This window comes from Myotis nattereri (assembly GCF_964212035.1).
Source record: "Myotis nattereri genome assembly, chromosome: 18".
Classification (NCBI taxonomy): Eukaryota; Metazoa; Chordata; class Mammalia; order Chiroptera; family Vespertilionidae; genus Myotis; species Myotis nattereri.
In genome coordinates, this window is record NC_138093.1 from 15,899,298 (window position 1) to 15,913,878 (window position 14,581).

Genomic DNA, 14,581 nt, shown 5'->3' on the forward strand with positions numbered 1-14,581 from the left:
GCCCACACTGTCCCCCAGAGCCCACGCTGGCCCAGTGGCTCAAGCCCATGAGGGGAGGTGGGGGAGGAGGTGAACTGGAGAAAGGAGGAGGATCAGGGCCTCCTGAGAAGGGGCAAGGTCGTTGCCTGGTGGGGGCAAGGAAGGGAGGGGGCCCGCACCCTTAAAAAACCAACCCACCCCCTCCAACCTGTGTAGTTTAAAGAGTGTTTCCCACAGAATAAGTGCCCCTTAAAGGCCCCACCTGCCCCTGCCGGTGTGCTCAGTGGGGTTGGGTGTGGGTCCTTGCACCAGAAGGTCTTTGGGTTCCCGGCAGGGCGCGCCCTCAGGCTGCTTGCTCCAACCCCTGTAGGGGGCGTGCGGGAGGCACCCGGTGGATGTTCTGCGCCAGGATAGCTGGGCCAGCCGCTAGAGGGTACACTTGAAGACCTTTGGACAACGTCTCCTTACCAGCTTGTATGGGGCAATCTTGGTATTTTAACAACTAGTGAGCACAGGTTGTTAAACTACACTCTTTAAACTACACAGGTTGGGGGGGGGGGCGGGGTTGGCCCACGGTGTGTCTGCTCTGGGGCGTGGCTGGCGCCTGTGGACCGGCACCACATTTCCCGGGAATGGCAACTCTTCCTTCAGGCAGGGTCTGGAACCTCTTCGCCAACACCCACAGCCCCTGCAGCATGACAGGCCCCTCAGTCAGTAGGGTGGCAACGTCGGCAGAGGGCCTCCCCTCTCACTAGCCCCTCTGACACTGGCCTTCAGCTGCTCTTCTCAGAAGCGCCTTATGGCCTGCAGGTGTCAGAACCAATAGTCCAAGTCCTCCACCTGTTTAGCGCCCTCCAGTGGCCCAGCATCCACGGGGTAGAGGCCATGTGCCTTAGCAGGGCCTTCAAGGTCTTTTTATTTATTTATTTATTTTTTAAAAAATGTATTTTATTGATTTTTTTACAGAGGAAGGGTTAGGGATAGAGAGTTAGAAACATTGATGAGAAAACAACATCGATCAGCTGCCCTCTGCACTCCCCACTGGGTACGCGCCCGCAATCAAGGCACATGCCCCTGACTGGAATCGAACCTGGGACCCTTGAGTCTGCTTTCAAGGTCTTTTTAGACTCCCACCCTCAGCCTCAGTTCCTGAACGCACTGGACATCACACAGCCAGGCTGGTGTCTATACTGAGCCCCTTCCTGAAATGTCCCTCTGCTTTCTTCACTTGCCCCAGTTCAGGGCTGTCCTTCTAGACTGCCTGTGGACATCCCCTCCCAGGAAGTCTCCATTGCGGTCCCCTCCCTCCTCTCCTCTCCTGCGGGCTCTGCAGCCTCTCCTCCTAGGTCCCCCCGGCCTCTGTGCTTCCCAAGGTCACGTATTTACCCCAATGGCAATTAAATTCCCTCCTAAGTGTCCGTCTCCCAGCTGGACAGGGGCTCCTGGAGGGGGGTCAGCCGGTTCGTCTCTGAAGCCTGGCTCGCAGTAAGTGTCTCCTCGCTGTCCGCCTACCGCCCCAGTGGGTGCAGATCTTGCTCGTGTAACAGGGACTGTGGACTCCTAAGTGAGAAGACCCTCCTGCCACCTGGCTTCCCTTCTCTACAGCTGCTGAGCAGCCCGCAGCCTCTCAGATCCTTCCTGGGCTGCGCAGGGAAGCCCGCTGCCGACGCGGCCCCTGCCAGCCTGCTGCACTGTGGTGGGTGCAGGTTGGAGATGGGGAGGCGGGGGGGGGGGGGGGGGGGGTGGGGGGGTGGGGGGGGTGCAGGTTGGAGATGGGGAGGCGGGGGGTGGAGCAGTGAGAGCCATCTCTCTATCTCTGTTCTCCATCTTTCCGTTTGGAAAAGCTTGAGTAACCCCTCAGCTCTTATGTTAACCCCGGAGGGGCCAGGCCAGGGCCTTTAAAATTTGTCTTTACTGATATTTTGATAGAGAGTAAAGGGAGAGGGAGAGAAACATCCATGTGAGAGCAGAACATCCACCGGCTGCCTCCTGCACGCCCCCTACAGGGGTTGGAGCAAGCAGCCTGAGGGCGCGCCCTGCCGGGAACCCAAAGACCTTCTGGTGCAAGGAACCACACCCAACCCACTGAGCACACCGGCAGGGGCAGGTGGGGCCTTTAAGGGGCACTTATTCTGTGGGAAACACTCTTTAAACTACACAGGTTGGAGGGGGGATTGGTTTTTTAAGGGTGCGGGCCCCCTCCCTTCCTTTCCCCCACCGGGTCCGCCGCTGTGCCCCAGCTGGCACAGTACATACCGAGCAGAACAGCGCCAGGATCAGCTGGGCAGACACAGGATCTGGGGTCCCAATGCCCCCATTCCTCCCAGTCCTTGCCCCACCTCCGGCCTCCGGCCCAGGACCCCGCCGCCCTCCCCCATCCCCTACCCCACCCCTACCCACACCCCACCCCGGGAGCAGCGGAGGGCCGGGTCTCCTCGTGGGCGGGGGCGAGGCCTGCAGGGGGAGGGCGCTGCAGGTGGGCTGGGTCTGGCTGGGTGAAACCTGCCGGGCACGCCCGGGAGTGCCTGTCGGCGCCCAGAGCCGGAGCCGCAGCCGCAGCCTCTGCCCCATGGCCCCGACCCCGCGCCGCGCCGCCCGCCGGCGGCTGCAGCTGCCCCTGCTCTGCCTCCTCCTCCAGGGCGCCACCGCCATCCTCTTCGCGGTGTTTGTCCGCTACAACCACGAAACCGACGCTGCCCTCTGGCACGGGGGCAACCACAGTAACGCGGACAATGAATTTTACTTTCGCTACCCAAGTGAGTGTGGGCGAGGGCTCGCGGGGAGCAAGGACCCCAAGGAGGGGGCATTCGGGTGCCCAGATCTACCCCTGGGGGTAGGTGGGCCACCCTCTCGCTCTGAGATGAAGGTGCCCCAGATGTATAATAATGCCTTTCCCAGCGTCTGCCGTGCCCCAGGCAGTATGCTGCGGGCGGCACATGCATTATCTCCTTTAGTCTATAAACTAGTTACTAGTCAGAGGAGGGGGACTGAGGCCGGGAGAGGTTACCTGGCTGTTCAAGGTCATGCTGTCAGAAGGGAGGGAGCTGGGGTTCAAGTGCAGAGCTTTGACTGCGCCCGTGTCCCTCTCCCCGTCGGCCTAGGTAGGTTTATGGGGCTGTGGCAGGGAATTCGCCTTTCCTCAGGCCTCCACCCTGACTGCCCACAGGAAGGAGAAGCCCTCTGGGCAGGGGAGACAGGGAGTGGCGTGCAGCTGTGGTCATGGCAGGTGGCTACAAGGCAGTCCGGACTAGTGGGGCTCCGGCACGTCCTCCCTCGTTGCCTAGAGCTGCCCCCCCCCCCCAAAGTCAGAGAGAAAATGATTGCAACTACCTACCAGCCCACCACAGAGGAGCAGTCCCTCGCCCTGGGAGAGGCATGGCAGGGTCCTCCGCCCATTTGACAGGGGAGAACCCAGAGGCTCAGAGAGGTGGTGACTTGCTCATGATCACCCATCGTGTGAGTGGCAGAGTGGGAACGGGGACTCGGGCATGCCGAGCCCCTCGCACCCCAGCTCACCTGCCTGTTGACAAGGCCTAGGAAGGGGAGGGTTATCCCCTGGCCCCTGCTGGGACAGAGCCTCTCGAGGTTGGGGGCCCAGCCTTGAGATTCAGGCCCTGGGTAGCTGAGACCAAGGACACCAGAGTCTCAAACTTCACCACAACTGCTTGGGCAGGTCTTCTCTAAGCCTGTTTTCCCATCTGGGCAATGGGGAGAAGGATATACATGCAAAGAAGGCTCAGAGTGTGAGTCTCCTATAAAAAATCACAGGCTGCTATTACCCTGCTTTCTGTATGTGGAGCTGGCAGCAGGCTGTCCGCCCCTGACCCTCTCCCAGCCGCGCCCCCCCCCCTCCCAGCCCCCTTGACAAAATGAAGCTCACAGTGCTGAGGATCTGGAGGGTGAGGTGGAGGTTTGGACCTGGGCATAAAGCGCCAGACCCCCCAGACATCCTAGGCATTGGGGGGTGACAGCCCCTCCCTCACCCCAGCCCTGGCTGGACAAGGTGAGCCATGGAAGCTGGGATCAAAGCCAGAGCCAATAGGGCAGGAATGGCGGACTCTTGGGGTCACGCATTGTCCGGAGAGATAGGGAGATGGGAGGGAACAGTTCGCAGGCTGAGAGCAGTAAGCTCTTGTCCAAGGGTCTGACCTGGCTGCCTACCATGAACCCCCTATTGCTTCTCCCCTGGGCCTCACTGAAGGCCTCCAAGTCCGGCTTGTTTCCAAGCCCTTCCTGAAACCTGCCAGCTTCTCACCCCTCTGCGGTGGTGGGCTCGCCCTGGACACAGCTGTCCGCCCTGCATTGCAGTAAGAGGAATGGCTGTTGGGAGTCCTCCCTCTCTTTCTGCCCCAGGTTTCCACCCCTGTGGACTTGGGACCCTGGTGTGTGTGTGGGGGGGAGGTTGGGGAGGAGGGAGGTGTGAGGTCTCTGGAGCCTGTGGCTTTGATGAGCCGGGTCTTCACCTGTCCTTGTGTACAGGGGAAGGGATCAGGGCCAGAGTGGGTGTAGCCACCACTCTTTGATTTGGGAGATGAAAGGGAGCTCTGCAACTGTTGCTGTGCCCGGGGGATGAGCCAATGCCAAGGGCATGGCTACTCTGAGGGTCTGTCTGTTATGTCTGTAGAAAGGGCCCTCAAAGCCCATCTGGTCAACTCTACCGAGATGTGGAGAGAGAGAGCCAGAGAGAACATGTGGATGCCCAAGATCGCACAGCAAGTTAGCCAGGCTGGGGCCGGGTCTCTTGGCTCCCCGTCTGCAGCCTTTCCCCAAGCTTCTTCTTCTTTTTTTTTTTTTTAAATATATTTTATTGATTTTTTACAGAGAGGAATGGAGAGAGATAGAGAGCTAGAAACATCGATGAGAGAGAATCATCGATCAGCTGCCTCCTGCACATCCCCCACTGGGAATATGCCCACAACCCAGGCACATGCCCTTGACCGGAATCGAACCCGGGACCTCCCAGTCCGCAGGCCGACGCTCTATCCACTGAGCCAAACCGGCTTCGGCACCCCAAGCTTCTTATCCTATTAGGCAGGTATTGGAAAAAGGAAAGAAGAAGAAAACCTAGGGTTACAGGGACACAGAAGCAAAGATGAGAAAGGGTTCCAAGGCAAAAGTACAGGCAGGTCCTTTTTATACGCCTCCGAGACCTTACTCACCGGGAGAAGGACTCAGGATAGATGGAATTGGGGTCTTCTTGGAAGAGGTGGGGAAGGGGGGTGTGACCAGGATCAGAGCGGTTTGTGTGACCTCTTCTAGGAGAATACAGACTCATCTGTCCCCTTAAAGACAGGAGCAGGGAGCAGGGGGGATGGCCTCCCCATTTTGACACTCATGTTTCCTGCTCCTCATATTTTACATCCCCACTTTACAGACGGGGAAACTGAGGGTCAGAGAGGTTAAGTGGCTTGTCCAAGGTCACAAAGTTAAAAGGGGGGAGCTGGAATTTCAATGCAGCTCTTTCAGATGCGAAAGCCCCAGCTTTAACTTCCCTTGTCCCATAATCTCAATCTTGTTCAGGAGTCTAGTGGGGTTAGGGCGGGGCAGTTAGGGAAAGAGAGAGGACACTAGATGGCTCTACAAGGCTTTCATCTTCTCTCCAACCAGGCTCTCCTGCCCCCACAGGGACCCCTGAAGGGACTGGGGAGGGGTCATCTTATCTATCCCCCTGCCTGCAGCTGGCGCGGCCCTGGGAGAGGGTCTGTGTGCAGCCTTCTCCACTGAAGGAGATTTCTTGATGTTTAGACTTCCGTTGAAAGGCCAAGGGATTGAGTTTTGATTCCAAACAAGCCTGAGGTGGGAGACGTAAATATTGTTGCCATTTAAAACAAGTTCTGGAGTGGTTTCGGCAGGTAATGGGCACAGGGCCCTGTGACCCAGCTCCCTTCGTTATCTTTCTGTCCTTGGGCAAAAGAACGACATGAATCTCCTAATGTATTGTCTACACAAGGAGGGAAGGCAGGCAGTGAGGCCTACAAGCATGGCGCTGTGGACTGAGTTCCAAGTGAGGTCTCTCCTTTTCTACTGGGTTTTCGGACCTGGGCGGGAAGAGGAGTCTGGGTGGTTTGGGGAAGGGACCCCGTGTTGGGACCGTTTAGGAAGGCCGGTGGGGCTCCAGGTCCTCACTCCCCTTGGCTGCCGGGGCTGGCAGCACACACCCAACCCTCTGCAGGGGCTTGCAAACTCATTTCCTATCAGCCCACACACAGCACAAAAAAGGCATAAAAGTTCGCTTCTCTCCAAATCATTGATTACATTCTGAAATTCAACAATACACTTTCGGCTTGTTGGTGCTTCTCCAGATTGAACAAAAAAAGATGGCCGTGATTTTGTTTTCTTTATGATTTGTCTCTTTCTACAAGGGGCTTGAGGTCATTCACAACAAAAACATGTGTGTCAGAAAAGGGAAGCAGAACATAATGACGAACACCTTCAGGGCCTACCTAGAGTGGCTGCGGTTGAGATTCCAGTGTAGCTCTGAGCTTCCCGGCGGCCAAGGAAAAAAGGAAATATCATCAGTTATCACATACGTGATGCTTTGATGTTTTGGTGTCTGTCTTTCACGCCTGTAAGCACAGGGACCGTGGCTGCTGCATTCCGAGGGCCTGATGCACCCGTGCTCGGTAAACATCTGTCACCTGAATGCGGGACAGCAGGCTGGTTCCTCGGGGAAAGTGACATTTCCTCGCACTATGTTCTAAGAAAAAGCTCTCACGCGGAGCTATAAAAGGGGAGCTTAGGGTCATGGTTGACCCTGTTTCTCAATAACTTATTTACAACCAATGCCACAGCAGCACTCACGAACCGCTGTCTGTGGTGTTTAAATGAAAGCCAGAGATACAGAGCGCGGCGCTGTATACAGAGAGCCTGGCGGAGGAGAGGCCCAGATGCATGCCCAAGGTCACACGGGCTTGTGTTTCCAACCCTATTTACAGTAGACGGGAGAGGGATACAGGACTAACACTAAAGCAAATTATTTGTATGTATCGTGTTGGCAGTGTTACTGTGCATTACTTTATGAGCGTAGTTTTTCTTTTCTTTTTTTTTTACACTGTACTAGGGTAGAATGAACCACTTCAGTAGCTTCTGAGGCTAATACATTTCTATCACCACAATTACTTTAGCAAACCTGGTTCCCTTCACTTCTGCATGAGCGTAGTTTCTTATGCCCAGTAGTGCAGAATAGAAAGCAAACAGAAGAGGCCCCAAATCTCCCTGCCCAGAAACGCCATTGACAAGTAAAAATAGTTCAAATAATTCTGCTATTTAAAAAAATCGTACTATAGCCAGAACCGGTTTGGCTTAGTGGATAGAGCGTCGGCTTGCGGACTGAAAGGTCCCAGGTTCGATTCCGGTCAGGGGCATGTACCTGGGTTGCGGGCACATCCCCCAGTGGGAGATGTGCAGGAGGCAGCTGATCGATGTTTCTCTCTCATCGATGTTTCTAACTCTCTATCTCTCTCCCTTCCTCTCTGTGAAAAATCAATAAAATATATTAAAAAAAAATCGTACTATAGAAAGAAACACACGAAAAGGTGAACCCTCCTCCCCACAGTCGCCATAACTCCAGGAGCACGTCTGCATGGGAGTCGAGCCCCAGCAGTCCCGCCCTCCCTTCATGTCCTTTCCCTTGAGGTAACCCGTTAACAACTTAAAGCTATTTTGTAAATTATTATTTTTTTTACATTTAAATTTCTCAAAATGGAGAAGGATAGGTTCTGAAGTATGAGGGATGGAGGTTAGACATCGAGAGGGACTTCCCAGCAGAGAGGGACCGCTGAAGAGAAGCCTGGAGGGAGAGAGGATGGTGAGCATGGTGGGACAGGGCTTGCAGCCGGAGAGACACAGGTGGACCTGCTTTGGTACGTGGCTGTAAGAGCCCAGAGACAGGGCAAAGGAGGGGGGCAGAGAAGAGAGCAGGAAGAGGCTCTCTGTGCCCTGGCTCTGCCCCGGGGACATCAGCGGTGGTCTGGGTCCCACTGCTCCAGGCTGGCCAGCTAGGCACAGGGGGCTCAGTCTGGGAGTCCCAAACTCCAGCCTCAAGAGCGGGGCCCGGGCTGGGTGGCTGCTGGGTCTGCGGGTGGGCGCCAGAGCATCCCCCTGCCCCCCAGGCTTCCAGGACGTGCACACCATGGTGTTCGTGGGCTTCGGCTTCCTCATGGCCTTCCTGCAGCGCTACGGCTTCAGCAGCGTCGGCTTCACCTTCCTCCTGGCGGCCTTCGCCCTGCAGTGGTCCACGCTCGTCCAGGGCTTCCTGCACTCCTTCCACGGCCGCCACATCCACGTTGGCGTGGAGAGGTGGGCAGCCGCAGCTCCCCTGCTCCCCCAGGTCTGCCTGGGGGGCCCCTGATCACAGGACCCCACTGAAGCCCTGTCCATCAGGCCTGCCTTGTGATGCAGGTTTCCGACCCATCAGTTGATTTCTCTTAGGGGCCCTGCCTGTTCTGGTTGCCTGATTTCTTCTCCCAGCCTCGGTCCACACACTCAGCCACACCCTCTCCCCATTCCTTTAAGCCCCTTATTACCCAAGAGCTGTTGGGAGGGGAGAGAGCATCATGGAAAGGGGCAGGTTCGGAGGAGCCTCTAGTTCAAGATCCGGTTCTTCCACCTGTTGGCTTTGTTTGCTGGGTCCCAAAACCTGCCTCCCTGAGACTGTTTTCCTCGTCTGCACAGAGGCACGGAGATCTCTCCCCTCCTCCCAGGGAATCACTCAGACGTGCCGTAGGCTCATGGCCTCCTCCCCTGAGCCCTTCCCCAGGGCTCCCCAGGTCCCCCCCTCCTCCCGCCCCCGCTCACCCTCCCTGTCCCACCCTCTAGCATGATCAATGCTGACTTCTGCGCTGGGGCTGTGCTCATCTCCTTCGGGGCCGTGCTGGGCAAGACCGGGCCAGCCCAGCTGCTGCTCATGGCCCTGCTGGAGGTGGCACTGTTTGGCATCAACGAGTTTGTGCTCCTTAGTCTCCTGGGGGTGAGTCTGGATGGGGATGGAGCGAGGGTGGGGGTGGCCAAGGCCAGGCCCTGACCAGGGCCTGGGGGAGGGGTGGGGCAGTGGGGCAGGGCTCCCCTCCAGCTCAGCTCTGCCCCCCCAGGTGAAGGATGCCGGAGGCTCCATGACCATTCACACCTTTGGTGCCTACTTTGGGCTGGTCCTCTCCCGGGTGCTCTACAGGCCCCAGCTGGAGAAGAGCAAGCATCGCCAGGGCTCCGTCTACCACTCGGACCTCTTTGCCATGATTGGTGAGGCCTGGCGAGGTGGGGCGGGGTGGGAGCCAGTTCCGGGGACCCCTGATTGGGGGCCAGAGAGGATGAGCTACAGGGTGCTGCCTGTAGTCTTTGGGGTTCTGGCTGAGAACTCCCTTCCTACTTGGATTCTTCCATGAGAGTCCGGGACCTGTGCTCCTTCTCAGCAGTTTTATGACAGGTTCTTAGAACTCAGCCTTGAGGCCCATTCCCAGGGGTCTTTCAAAAATGTTGGCACCAACCCTGCTTAAACCCTCCAGGGCTCACCACCCACAAGTCAGAAACCAGACTCATCCGCCTGGCACCCAGCCCCTCGCCCTCCTCCTCCCTCCCAACTCAGCTCCCTCACACTTGGCTTCTCCCACCTCTTACCCCCAGGCCTTTGTCCCCAGGGCTGCCTCCCAGGCCTAAGGACACTTCCTCCCAGAAGCCCCCGCCCTGGGGTTGGGGGTTGGAGTTTGTGCATCATGCCTGGGAGCAGTAGGGCCTGACCTGCGAGCACCAGTCACCACCCCGTGTCTTTTAAGCAGGTACCTCCACCCTGGCCTCTGCTCCTCTCTCTATCTTCATAAACGAGCCAGGAAAGGAATTGATTTTTTTTCTTTTTTTTTAAAGATATGTTTTTACCCCACTGCTAAACTTGACTGGTTTAATATATATATATATATATATATATATATATATATATATATATATATATATATATATTTTTTTTTTTTTTTACTGGTTTTAGAGAGAGAGGAAGGCAGGATAGAGTGATAGAAACATCCATGAGAAAGAGACATCAATGGGCTGCCTCCTGCACGCCCCCTACTGGAGATCAAGCCCGCAACCTGGGCTCGTGCCCTGATTGGGACTGGAACCGGGGAACTCTTGGTTCATGGGTTGATGCTCAACCACTGAGCCACACGGGCCAGGCCAATTTTTTGTGTGGGTGGGGGTAGTATTGAAAAATAACTGGAGAGAGGCTGGTGTATTTCGTGCTCCGGGTTTGCTGTGAAATAGAGTACGTGTAACCCTAGGGCAGCAGAGGCCTCCTTGCCCTTGGAGACCCAGATACATTGGGCTTTAAGTCCAAAGCGTCCCCAAGATTTCCGTGCTGTCCCAGAGGCCTGCATTCTCAGCTCTCCTCTGCTTCCAGCTCCTTCCACAGACACGTGACCTTTCCTTGATTCCTCCCCACGCTCTCCCGCCGAGCACCAGTGGGTGAGTGGGTGGATGTTATTGCAGGCTGTGGGGTTGCAGGGAAGTTACATGGCACACCCAAGGCCCACTCAGCACCCAGGGGCAGTCCCCCCAGCCCCTTGCCAAGCTCACCCAACCCCAAACCCCCAAACGGTCCCAGCCTTCCCTCACTGTGCCCCTCGACCCCTCCTCTGTCTCCCTCCAGGGCTGACCTGGGAACCTCACACGGACACCCAGGGCATAGGAGCTCCAGTTCTTCCCCTGACACGCCAGGCCCAGCCCACCCACGGCTCGGCAGACAGCGGCCTCCCCACGCACTGCAGGGTCCATCCTCCCTAGGAAGTCACTAAGGTTATAAACCAAATTATTTCCCTGGCACGCACACCAAGTGCCCAGCTCAGTGCCTGACATGCAGTGCACTGTGTCTTTTTTTTTCTTTCCTTTCCTGATACTTAAAAAAAGCCTCTCAAACCTCTGATTTTCAATTAAGTAGCTCCCTTTTGGGCCAGAACCCCTCCGGAGCTACTGTTTGTTGAGCATTTAGTACCTACCAGGCCGTGGGCTGAGCATGAGCACCGCACGTGTGTCATCTCCTTTAGTCCTCACTTTACGAGGCAGGTGTTGTCCCCACTTGTCAGAGGGGGAAACTGAGGCTCAGTCACACAGCTTGCACCTCGTGGGGAGCCTCCTCCTTCCGCTCACTCTGCCTGCCTCCCCACCATGTAGGGACCATCTTCCTGTGGATCTTCTGGCCTAGTTTCAACTCTGCACCCACTACGCTGGGCGACGGGCAGCACCGGACAGCCCTCAACACGTACTACTCCCTGACCGCAAGCACCCTCAGCACCTTTGCCTTGTCAGCCCTTGTCGGGAAGGACGGGCGGCTGGACATGGTATGGGAAGGAGGCCTTGGGAGAAGCAGAGGGAGGGACTGGCCGGGGGGGCGGGGGGGAGGTTTGAGACCCTGCAAGGCCTATTCTCCAGGGGCACAGGGAAGGGCACAGCCCATGGAGTTCCACCTGCACGGGAGGCGGTGGGGTCGGAGTGAGAGACTGGCACAACAGCAGGAGAGGCAGAGGTTAGATGGCGGAGGGACTTCCAGAGGCAGTGGGCGCCACCGTGGCGGAGGGGCTTGGGTTGGATGTGGGTGTGACAGTTGGGAAGGGCCTCCGACGGCTTGCTCTTCCCTGCTCCCTTAGGTCCACATCCAGAATGCAGCATTGGCCGGAGGGGTTGTGGTGGGGACGGCAAGTGAAATGATGCTGACACCCTTTGGGGCGCTAGCAGCTGGCTTCCTGGCCGGAACCGTCTCCACGCTGGGGTACAAGTTCTTCACGGTACAAACGCCCCTCCAGCCCTGGGCGGAGCGGGTCTTCAGGGCCCCTCCTCCCACCTCTCTAACAGGCCTGGGGTGGGAGGGCACAGGAGACTCATTATTGGTGTCCTGTCCGCCAGCCCGTCCTTGAGTCAAAATTCAAAGTTCAAGACACGTGTGGTGTCCATAACCTTCATGGGATGCCTGGGGTCCTGGGAGCCCTACTGGGGGTCCTCGTGGCTGGGCTGGCCACTCATGACGCTTACGGAGATGGGTAAGTCCCCCCCCCCGCCGCCATTGATCCACACTGAAGTCATTACCCCTTGGAATGACCTCCCTCACTCTCTCCCCCACCCCATGTGCACCAACAAAAAAGCATTTTCACTTATTCATCCCTATTCTGGGAGCTGAGGAAACCAGAGTGAGCAAGACCAACCAGGGGGCTGCCTTCCTGGTCCCCGGTCAAGTTTAACAGGTCACTGAACAAGTGATCTCAACAGTGTCACTATAGGGTCAAGAAGAGATAATGAGCCTTATGATCGACGTTTGCACATCAAGGCTCAGGGGAGAGGGCAGGCCAAAGTAACCCTCAAACTGAGTCTCGAAAGGCATGGGGGTGTCTGCTGGCACACGAGGGAGGGTGGGTGGGGGTTCCAGGCTGCGGGCCTGACTGGGGCAGAGACAAGACTCAGCCTGATGGGTTCCCGGAGGCCCTTAAGCGGCTGCGTGATGCAATGCTCTCAGGCACCGACCCGCCCGCCCGCCTCCCCACAACCTCTCCGCAGCCTCCAGAGCGTGTTCCCACTCATCGCCGAGGGCCGGCGCAGCGCCACAGCCCAGGCCATGTACCAGCTCTTTGGGCTGTTTGTCACGCTGACAGTTGCCTCTGTGGGTGGGAGTGTTGGAGGTGAGTGATCTTGGCTGGGGGTGGGGGGCTAGCAGGAGCTCCAGGGAGGGCAGAAGACCGGGGAAGGGGGTTCTCTGGATGGAAGGCCATTGGGACATTTACTTACTGGGATATTTATTGAGAACCTACTTTGTGCCAGGCGTGGGGTGGGGTGGTAGAGTTCAGGGGTGACCTCCTCGGGGTCAGGTGGAGCACTCAGCAAGGGGCTGAGTTGGGTTCCTCTACTCTGGTTCTGTGGTTTCCTTGTGCTGCTCCCTCTACCCACTAGAGGGCAGTCCAAGCTCAGGCTGAGGCCCTGAAGGAGATGGCGAGCTGTGCATATTGTCGTGGTCCCCACCCCCCCCCACCCTACCGCCCCCCACGTCCCCCCTACCCCGCAGGGGCAGGGAGCCAAGGGGTTGGCTTGGCTTACCACTAGATTGCAGCACAGAAAACGTCCACAGAGGCTGACTGCCCACTAATGCTGGCTCAGGCAGTCCTTCCTGATGTCTGGCCTTAGTCCTTCGGTCTTCAAAATAAAAGCTATGATGCGGTATCTTCACCCTCCCGCTCTCCACTCGAGACTGCCATCCTCAGACAAGGTTCAATTCATTCACTCATCTAGTTATTATTCAATACACACTTCCTGCACCCCTCCTGGACAGGAGGCCACAGAAAGCAGCCGTGGCTCACGAGAGAATCACTATTTGGTTCATTACCAACTGTGCCAAACCTGAATTAATTACTTAACTTCTCTGAACCTTAGTTCCTTCTCTGTAACACAGGGATCACATTCACCTTCAGGGAAGGAAATGCTTGTCAAGCCCTTTGCGTGGCATCTGGCACACAGTAGGTGCTCAATAAATATGGCTGTGACTTGCCTGGGCTGGGTGGCTAGGCATCACGCTGACCCGAGGCCTCCCGGCTCCTCTGTGCCTTGTGGCCCTGGGTGGCAGCCTCTCCCACGGGGATAGCAAAAAGCCTCACACATCTTCCCCTACCACCACCAGGGTGCCTACTAAAGCTGCCCTTTCTGGATGCCCCTCCAGACTCTCAGTGCTACGAGGACCGGATTTACTGGGAGGTAAGACCGAGCTGTAGCCCCTCCGGCCCACAGGGCCCTGTCACCCTGCCTGCCTCACTCCCTATGACCCCACCTGCCTCCTTCCTTCCTCGCCTGCTCCTTCTCCTCGGGGGTGCGCCCCTGAGCTGTGGCATTCAGCCACCCGGAGCCACCCCTTGACCTGCTCCCCCACCCCACCCCTGCCCTCCAGGTGCCTGGGGAGCATGAAGATGAAGCCCAGGGACCTCTGAGGGCGGAGGAACTAGACACTCAGGCCTAACTCACACCAGCCCTTGAAAGGATGCTCTCCTTTTGGAAGATAATGCCTGGCTACGCTTAGGAAGTTCTCTTGCCGCTCCCATCCTTCCTTCCCGCTGCAAGAAGGAAGTCACGAGTCAGAAGGAGCCTCCTTTCCACAGGCAGCGCTGGGGAAGGGCTGCAGAAGGCGCGCCAGATGGTGGAGGAGCAGGGCTATAACTGGCCGTATTGGGGGAAGAACCTCCCAGCAGCCTCACCACCAGCAGCAGCAGCCACAGCCTGCTGTGAGGCACCCCAGTGACGGCTGACCCACTGGTCCAGCATCACAGTCACAGTGTGAGCAGGGCCCGGCTCTCCGCGGGCGATAAACACACGGTCACCAGGGACTCTGACTCCTTCCTTGTGCACTGGGGATTTGGGGGGGTCCCTCTCACCCTGTAACTCACAGTGTTAGAAACTGGGGGTGGGAGACGTCTCACCTCCCTGGGTCTCTGGGACTCCCTCAGGGATGCTGTGTTCCTCCAGGCGGGTACCCAGCATGGGCTTTCGTGCCTGAAGAGACAGGGAGCTCCGTCTCCCAGGAACTGGGGGCTGCTGGACAGTTCTAGTCCAGAACTGCTGTCACTCGGACCCTCAGCTTGGGCAGCGTCTGAGC

General features: G+C 57.3%; 1 protein-coding gene across 1 annotated transcript; it reads left to right on the forward strand.

Moving 5' to 3' along the window:
- Positions 1–2,548: 2,548 nt before the first annotated feature.
- On the forward strand, positions 2,549–14,310 carry RHBG (Rh family B glycoprotein; the record flags this gene model as incomplete). Its single annotated transcript, XM_081111822.1, has 10 exons — positions 2,549–2,735; positions 8,091–8,277; positions 8,797–8,947; positions 9,069–9,216; positions 11,131–11,297; positions 11,604–11,741; positions 11,860–11,993; positions 12,505–12,626; positions 13,616–13,689; positions 13,880–14,310. 10 exons carry the CDS (start codon positions 2,549–2,551, stop codon positions 13,946–13,948), a joined length of 1,377 nt encoding a protein of 458 aa, XP_080967948.1. The 3' UTR covers positions 13,949–14,310.
- Between the last annotated feature and the right edge of the window lie 271 nt (positions 14,311–14,581).